We start from the raw sequence: 9,370 nt of genomic DNA, 5'->3' as shown, positions 1-9,370 counted from the left end.
GTATCCGAGTCAACCTAGAAACTCCGAATATTTTACAATTAGATCTGAACCCGGAGTATCTGGGTCAACCTAGATTATCCGGTGAACAGTGTTTTCAAGTTTTTCAATTAGAGTTTTCACTTCAAGTTTTTCAATTAGAGTTTTCACTCTTGCATATCATTTGCTAGTTTTGAATAATCTTTGTCACCTTAGGATTGTAACTTTTACACTTATTTAGGGCGATTGTGCACTAGTTAACATATTTAGTATTTTCACTTGTAAAAAATCTGTTAGTTTATTTTCCGCTGCAGGTTTAGGCCAACGGTAAAAGATGACGATTTTTTAAAAAACGCATATTCACCCTTCTCTAGGCGACATCATTGTCCTTTTAAGACCACAATGAGAAGAGAGATATTGAGTTAAGCTATATAGATACTCAACACTAGCTAGTTGATATCTTTATCAAGCCTCTAGATGTAACAAGGTTTGCCTTTCTGAGAGGAGAGTTTAGTATGTGTCATCCTTATGACATTGTGTGAGGGGAAGTTATCTTTGTACATACTCTATCTTATTTTTATTGCATTTGTATTGTATAGAATTTTGTAAGATAATCATATTAGCGAGCTTCACTTATATGTTCTTTGTACTTTTCTGTACTAGTTGTGAATTTGTGCTAAGTATAGTGGATGTATAACACTTTATGCAAGCTTAGGCTATTATTGAAACCTGGCATAAAATCTGTTGAGGAAGCTTGTCTTTTCTAAGAATGAAATTGAAATATGAACATAATCTTTTGTCACTCTTGAATATTTTATTTAGCTTGACCAGTGCTTAAATTAGGGCTAGTTCTGTGAAAAGCTTATACTAGGCCGCTTTGTTCAGTTCAACGGGTTGGGGGTCTTTGACCTTTATCTATATAAATTTTTAGCCCATGATTAACCCTTGAGAGAGTGTGTGCTCTTTTGTGTCGCAAAGGCACAAGTTGTTTTGGCTTTGTAAAAAATTGCATATCTTGAATCCTATGTTAAGTTAATAAAATGAATAATCAAGTTTTGAGTTAAAATTGAATCCAATACAGTGGCTTAAGGCTTCATGTGGTTTGCCAAAGAAGTGAACTCATAGTTGCTTAAAGCTCACTTGAGGATAGTTAAATGATTAAATGAGAAAGTTAATTTGTATTTTTTAATCTGCTAAGAATGTTTTTTTATGTTGTCAAACTAAGGCTTGGATTGATATGTGAGTGTTTGCATATCCCGTCGGGTTGAGCTTGGTTGCTTAGTTTGAACTTGACATCTCTTTGCACTGATCATAAAACTGTAGATGCTTTTGTGGTGACATCTTTTGGATAATTGAACAACATAATCAAAGCTTATTTCACTCTCGGTGCTTATGACATGATCTCACATAAAGACTTTGTGCGTCTTTTAGTTATATTGTTTACTCCTCATAGTGTTTTGACATCTCTAGTCCTTGTAAGTGCTTTGTGATCTATATGTGAAACTTTGTAGGCTTGTATTTCATTTGCACATCTTTAGCATTATCTTGTATCCTTGATTTTTGCATTACCAAAGGGAGAGAAGATATGCCCAAAGATATTATGCACAAATATTTAATAAATGGGGAGAAAATTACATTTATTTAGACATGAAAGTGAAAAAAATAGAAAATATGCAATCATCAAGGAGGAGTATATGTTTTTGGGTTTTTGAATTTTTCTTGCTCTTTTGAGATTTTTGACTCATCTTTGCCTCTCTTAGATTTTTGCAACCTTTATTATGTCAAGTGATATATTTTGCTCTTTCTCGAGTTTTTGTCACTTGGATGAACCTATATTGTTTCAATTTCTTCAAACTAAAATCTTTGTGCTTTGAGTGTTGTCAATATACTTATCAAGGGGGAGATTGAGAAACCAAGTTGAAATGTGCCTTGATTTACTTGTAATGAGTGATTGACATTGATATTTATTTGGTTTAATGATATTTGGTTTTGTATGGGCTTTGACGTGATTTGAATTGATTTGAGATTTCTTTTGAGCATATTGATTATGGATTATCTGGAGTTGGAGTTGGAGATATATGTTTGTTTGTCTCCTGGTGTGCAGGTGATGAATGTAACTTGGCGGTCGACGATGGGATGATCAGGTCAAACAGAGTGTTTGGTGCCAGACGATCAAGGAGGCTGGACAGAGTCAAGGATGATCCTAGCTAAACGTGTGGAGGTCAAGTAAAGCATGGAAGGCGGATGGAGACAGCGTGTTGACAAAGTCAAGCGAAGGGGATACCGGTGCAAGTGACAAGGTTGCTCAAGGGAGCGAGAGAGACTTGCCGGTGATTAGGATGCAAGACGAAGTACACGCATCGATATCGGAGCACTTACTTAAGGAGTAAGCAAGTAGGGAGTCACGCTTTGAGAAGCGTGCCAAGATTTTGTGGTTGGTCTCAAAACTATGGGAGGACTTGAGGAGTACATAACACCATCGCGAAGCTTACGTCGATGCGAAGCTAAGTCGTGAAGGTGTCGCGGCTGTCCGATTAATCGAGAAAAAAATTGGACCAAAATACCCTCGATGGTAGGTTTGAGTGTACTATAAGAGATGTATATTTTGGAAAAAAAATTAGAAAACTTAGGGGTCAAATTTCCTAGACTTATAAATAGAGGGGTAGGACTACAGGAGAAGATGAACCAGCTATTTTGAGCCCCTTGCACTATTCATATGAGAGCCTTGTGCTAGTGTTTTATAGGAGAGAAAAATTAGTGCTTAGCCTATGTATTAGGTGAGAGCTTTGTGAAAAAGAATCTTTGTAATCTGCCTAATAGTACTGACTTCAGCTACAGTAAACTTTATTTTTCTTTATATTATTGCGCTCACCTCCTAGTTTTCTTCTATTGGTTCCCTTGCAAGTTTGCAAGCTTTTCGATTTCTGGATTTGATTTTAGTTTTGATTTTTAGGCTGAAATTTCAGCATCTTGTGAGGTCATTTTTCTTGTTGCTAGAGACATAAAATTCATATACACATGCTTAAGTGGTGGTGTCTTGAATTTCTTTGCCTCTAGATAATAAACTTGAAGAGTTTCGTTGTTCGGTGTTCATCTTTTCTTGTTTTTTTCAAGTTATGATCTTTCGAGTGCTAAGACATATTAATTGATCTTAAATAGAACATATGGTTCATATACCATCTGTGAAGTCGTGTTGCTTTGATTTTCTGTTGTTAAAACTTCTCTCTATTTTTGTTTCCGCTTGAGTTTTTAGATACGTTAGATGACCCAAATAGGAGAAGACTATCATTTTCACAAGAAATTTATTGAGACGCATATTCAATCTCTCTAGTCGTCAACCTTGTTCCTACAATCCATCTCTTTGATCACCCCGGCAACGACCAAGCGAGCATAGTAACACTACTGCTGGTCTAGTCAACGACTTCGAAGGAAACCACAATTCTTCCAAAATTTGTTTTGTAAACTTTCCTACGGTTTTGGGAACTTCCACCATCTATTGTTGAAGTTATCGAGCATGACACCTCTGGCCGGTCCGCCACCACCGTCATCTCATCTCAACACCTAGGCCAGACTGAGATGAAGAGAGAGTGAAAGATATGGAAGAAAGCACAATAATCATCGCCGGATGGCACGGGTGGATTAACGGGGGCTCACCCCAGGTACACCTGGTAACCTAACTTCAATTTTTTAGCATGGAAGAAGAAGAAAAGCAATGACCTCTATTTGTGACCTGGATCCGTCACTATCCGATAGGTAAAGAATAATTGAACATGGATGACGGCAGTTTGCTACTAGTGGATTCGCCACTACCCGCTGTCGGCGACTCTAAAATGAAAATTGAATCCTGGAGGCCCATAGAGTAGTGGAGTGGGCCTCCATTTAGCCCTCTCCAAACCGATCAAAGCCCATACCATCGGGCCTATAAGCCCACCCGATCGTATCTCTCTCGCGTCGGCGTCGCGCTCCATCCATTCCAGAGGCCTCTCTCTCTCTCTCCGCCTCCGCGACGGGCCTGCGGTGCCGTCGCCTCCCCGGCCATCACCGGACGCACCCGGTAACTCCCCTTCCCTCCCTCCCTTTCTCTCTCTCCGCTCTTACGGGTACGGTTCGCTACGTCCGCGCGCTCGTGTGGCGATTTGCCACCCCAAACCCTAGGTGAGCAGCGCATCGGTAGGCTTGCCCGTTCCTCTTAGATTGGCGCGGGGCTCGGCGGCCTGTTCGCCGTCTCCACCGCGAGGAGCCCTTTACTATTCGTGCGGGTCCGAGCCGTGATGGCTCGCTTCTAGAAATCGTAGATCCCGTGGTCCTGTTGGGATGGGTTATTCTGACCTAGCCGAGCCTTGTAGATGCATTGATGCTTTGATTAGCGTCTGGGTTGTGCGAGTGGTTGCCCGGACCGCTCGTGTTATCTTGGGCAGTGCGTGAGGATTTGCTAGATTATGCTATGGATCTGTAGTCCTTGTCTTTTTTCCCCCCTTGGTTCGAGCTGTGTTAATGATTACGAATTGGGACTAAATTAGTTGAGAAGACCAGTAGACCACACCTTCATTTGTCTATTTTGGTTCAATTTGTACCAAAAGGAAACAGTAAGCATACATGTGAACCCAGTTTCCACGGAATTATCTTACACTTATCTGGTGAAATGTGCATCAAATGGTGAGGTACACGCCTCGTGTGGTTCTGTTACACAAAGTTTGATTGGTAGTGAACTATTTTTCATGTTTGTAGTCCGGACACTGCAGTGTGACATGCTTTGTAACATATAATACTTCAAATAAACCTCACGTGCCAAAAAGTCAACTAGTTTTTCTTGATTGATCCTGCCTGTCTTCTTGCTGTTAATTGTTTGTTGTATTTCTGTGTAATTACAGACAAAACTATGAGGTACAGCCCCCCGTATCGTAGCCCACCAAGGAGGGGATATGGTGGCAGAGGAAGAAGCCCCCCACCTAGGAGGGGATATGGAGGACGGAAGGAGCAAGGTTCTGGAAGTCTTTTGGTCCGCAACATCCCATTAAGCGTCAGGTACAGAAACTCTGTCCTGTGTAGCGTGTACTGACTTATTTCAAGAATAATTGGGTTCCGTTATGACTATATTGTTTTCAAGAAAGATGCGAATATTTATTTTCACAAGTAATTGACTTCAGTTTGCTTCTCAAACTTTTGCAGAGCGGAGGATCTTCGAGTTCCTTTTGAAAGGTTTGGTCCTGTCCGGGATGTTTACATTCCAAAGGACTATTACAGTGGGTAAGTGTTACTAAATCATCTAATCTTGTGTCTTAATTGCTGAAAAAGTTTGGTCTTGTTGTTCTGTAATGATGGGAAGTGGAGGTAGCTGGACACTTGTCTACTTTTTGGCCACATAAGCATAGCAACTTTTTTCTAAGGTATAAATTAGACGAGAAAACGACCTGTGTTTAACAAAGTGGACACCCAATCATCTGAGCACCTGAGCATCCTCCAGCTTCATGTAACGTTGATTTTTGCAATGTGTGTTGTGATATAAGCTCTTTGAAATGCTCTTTTATTATTATTATTATTTTTGTCTCATGATGTACACCATCGATCATTTCCAATCAATTTAATGTATAAGCCTGTACTTACTCCCTCCGGTCTATTCATTCTTGCCCTGTGTAAATTACCCTTTTTTCCATATGATTCTCAGGATTCTGTTGGTTTGAAGTAAATAGAAGCTCTTGATTTGTCAAAGAATGCCTTTAACATTACTAACAATTCATTTACTTGGCAATGAAGTTCTTCTATGAAGACAAGATTTGATACATTGAGAAAATTAATTTCATGAAGAGAAGATAAGAGATATGTACTGGCTGGTACATGAGAAGATAAAACAGAGTGAAGTTGATTTCAAGTACTTTTGTGACTTTTCAAACACTGGGGAATTTGAAGCGAATGAATTTATGAAGATGCTCTTTACGAGGATCACCGTTTGTAGTCGTTATACAAGAAATTTGGACACTAGAGCCTGGACATCTAACTGCTTTTTGCGACACTTGCTTCCCTTTTGATGGAAATGACGAAATTTTAGTAAGTTGTTGACTGTGCTTCATCGAGAATCATAGAGGTTACACTGAATTTTTTAACTTTGATGGTAACACAACAGGCACACACCATCTGTGAACACTTTATACCCTCTTAATTATTTGTGAGTTAATGAATTTCCTTATCATTCGTCTTCTAATGAAATAAACATATGCAGGGAGCCTCGAGGGTTTGCGTTCGTGGAGTTTGTTGACCCTTATGATGCCTCTGAGGCCCAATATCACATGAACCGCCAGGTATTTTCTGGTCGGGAGATAACTGTTGTTCTTGCTGCAGAGTCAAGAAAAAGACCAGAGGAAATGCGCAGTAGAACTAGAGTCAGGTATGGTATTACAATTATTATCTGTAAATTGTCTCGTTTCTATTGTATGCTCATTTGAAATGACTTTGTGTGATTGCTGTGCAGGGGGTACTCTGGTCATGAAGGGCGTCGCTCTTCTAATTATGGTAATTGCTTACATCGCTATGTTTGTATTGTTCGTGCTCCTATGCCTTTCAAACTACATCTGGAATTATGGATGCTTTGTTTCTATTTGTTTATACTAGGAAATATGCGTGCTATCTGTTTTGTCACTGCTGCTTACCTGTGGATATATAGGGGAAGATGTGGGTGCCTGGGCAGTTGCCCCCCAAAATTTTGGAAATTGCTGATTTACATAGTACATTTAAGGTGTTAGGTTGACTGTCGCAGTTTAGACATTATTTTTTTAATTGGACAGAATGTTGAAGACTTAGTACGATGCTTTGGTTATACTTTTTTATAGTTCCATTCTTCTATGCCTATTGCCCTCTTTTATGACAAACATTAAAGCATTAGGTCTCCTCGCGAGGCAGGGCGTGGTTGGTTGGGATAGTATGAACTTTCTCTCAGCTTTCATAGATTTTGTTTTCTTTTGTGCGCATCATATGAATATGGCACTCAGTCCTTTATCCGTTTTTGCCATTAAAATTCTGGTACAATTATATCAAGTACCTTTCTAATGTAACTGTAACACAGATGATGAATCGACAAAGTACAAATAAGTGTAAGACAACCAATATACTTATACCGTACCCATAATTTCTGGATCTACTGTAATACAGGCGATGAATTGACAAAGTACAAATAAGTGTAAAACAACCAATATATTTGCACCGGCACCGTGCCCATAATTTCTGGATCTATTGCAGCTTCTCATGTCTTAAGTACATGTTAGAAAAGGCCCAGTTTATTTTTTTTAGTTGTGCATCATGGACAAATGCCTGGTTAAATTTCAAAACACATCTCAGGATGATGTCTGCAGTTGAGATGGATTTTTGCTTTGAAAATTCAAGTTTGCAAATTCTTTTTGTTGAAGTACCACATTTCAAAATTCAAGTTGTTTGCAAATTCCTTTTGAAATACAAAATTTGAAAATTCAAGTTGTTTGCAAATCCCTTTTGTTGGAGTATCAAATTACTGATAGCATCTCATCTTTCATACAGGACGGTCTCGTTCCCATTCCCGCTCTCCTCGCTATCGGGGCCGTCCTCGTTCAAGGTATGCTCACTCAGTATTTGGCTGACATATGACTTATCCAAAAGCTTTTCGGCTTTGATTTGTGAAACTTTACAGTTTTTATTTTAACTTTCTTTCTTTTTTCAATAAAAAGGTCATACTCTCCTGCTCCAAGACGGCGAGATGACTACTCCGCTTCCCCAAGGAGAAAGGAAGCACATCGTGCATCTCCTAGGCGTCTGCCAAAAGAGCATGATGAAGATAAGAAGCACAGATCCTATTCACCTGCCAGTAGAGATGATAATGGTCATGAGAAGTAAGTTCTAGTGCTTCATTGCTACTACTCTTCCTTCGTCACTTTATAGAAATCCAGTTAATTTTTATCTTAACATGTATCCCTATTAACCTTGCATGGTTTATTGTCAGTCACATTAAGTCTAGTTTGGTAATTAGTCACCAAAACCAGTAACATGTTATTTTAAAACTCATTTGATACAGTTGGGTTAGAAAATATTAGTTCTGCTTCCATTCTCCTAATAGAGTTGTTACCACATACTACTAATTTCATTTTTACACGTTATAGCACAACCACATGCTGTAGGCTCAATCAGATGATGTTCTAGCAAGGGAACGAATAGTTGTGGTCTATCACTATCTGAAAGGGGTAGCAGGGCTTAATGCTTGATGCACACTAACTCAATAGTGAGTAGATAATACTTCTGGTTCTGGAGTGTATATACCTATCTCACAAAATGCCTTGTGGAGTACTATTCTAATCACATAGTGGAAGCTCCAAGTCTAACAATGGTTTTCCTGTTCAGGATGTCACCCCGGCCTGACAGGGATGGATCCCCTCACCACCGGAGGTCTCCCAGGGAGTACTCAGGTTCACCTCCAGGATCCCGCTCAAGGTCTGCTGACGAGTCTCCTGCCCGCAGCAACTGACCGATGCATGCTATGCTCATGGCTGCGTCTCTCCAGCACTTCCACTTAGTTTGTGTCTACCTACTGCCATATTTGCCGGACCGAACTTGATTTAACCCTTTGGGGTATTGTATTGCTAGTATCTGTCGCGCTTAGTAGCGCTGTACTGCTAGTGTCTCTGCTTGTTAGCGGGCATGACTTGTCACCTATGTATGCTTGGTGTGGAGGCTTGTAGTCCTGTTGTTAAACCTTAAATTTGTAGCATACTGTTTATGTATTTGGCCACAGCCCGTTTTCTGACAGACTGCACTTGCATTATCGTTGCATGATCTTTTGAGTTCATGGGACCCATTGCCATCGACTTAGTTTAGATTTGAAGAAGGATGCGATTGGATCAACCACTGGCTAATGGGTCAAGCTGAGGCCAGCGAGCTACGTTTCTCTTTCCACTGTATTGGATGGGAGCATTTGAATCGAGTGAGGGGGGGACGGGACTGGACTGGACTGGACTTGTGAATGTTGCAACTTTTTCGTGGAGCCATTGCTGCCAGGTGCTTGGATAGTTGGATTGCTTCCATTGTTTCCCTGCCTGCCCTGAATCACTAGTCATGCTTTGTAGTGGTCGGTGAAAGGCTTTGAGAGCACAGAAAGCGGCTTGAGGCAGCGGTTTTTTCTATTTTTTGGTCTGACGATGATTTCGTTGCGACTTGTAAAGTGGGCGAGTGTATCCACTTCTGTTGTCATCTTTCGGCTGTGAGTTGGTGACAGTATGACAAGAACGGCCTTCACCCCTTCACGGTGAACTCGAGGCGAGCAATGAGAATACCATCCTATAGCCGCTATATGATAACCCTACATTCTTAGTGGTTTTGTTGTTTCAACTATGTACTGCTTTTGATTCTGATTCTGGTTTTGCTGTAGAACACACTACAA

The 9,370-nt window shown here is 40.2% G+C and overlaps 1 protein-coding gene across 2 annotated transcripts; it reads left to right on the top strand.

Annotated features, from left to right (window-relative positions):
* The first annotated feature begins 3,902 nt into the window (after positions 1-3,902).
* Positions 3,903-8,739, top strand: LOC133906193 (serine/arginine-rich SC35-like splicing factor SCL30). Of its 2 annotated transcripts, none has more exons than XM_062348007.1 (8): positions 3,903-4,030; positions 4,848-5,001; positions 5,146-5,223; positions 6,194-6,358; positions 6,443-6,483; positions 7,501-7,555; positions 7,668-7,829; positions 8,335-8,739. In XM_062348007.1, exons 2-8 carry the CDS (start codon positions 4,856-4,858, stop codon positions 8,456-8,458), a joined length of 771 nt encoding a protein of 256 aa, XP_062203991.1. In that variant the 5' UTR covers positions 3,903-4,030; positions 4,848-4,855; the 3' UTR covers positions 8,459-8,739. The 2 variants fall into 2 exon arrangements, with proteins under 2 accessions (XP_062203991.1, XP_062203990.1); XM_062348006.1 differs by lacking the exon at positions 3,903-4,030 and adding an exon at positions 4,039-4,131.
* The last annotated feature ends 631 nt before the right edge of the window (positions 8,740-9,370 follow it).

The sequence above is a fragment of the Phragmites australis genome, chromosome 23, assembly GCF_958298935.1.
Source record: "Phragmites australis chromosome 23, lpPhrAust1.1, whole genome shotgun sequence".
Taxonomy (NCBI): Eukaryota; Viridiplantae; Streptophyta; class Magnoliopsida; order Poales; family Poaceae; genus Phragmites; species Phragmites australis.
The sequence above is the reverse complement of the archived record's forward strand: the minus strand, read 5'-3'. Positions and strand labels throughout refer to the sequence as shown.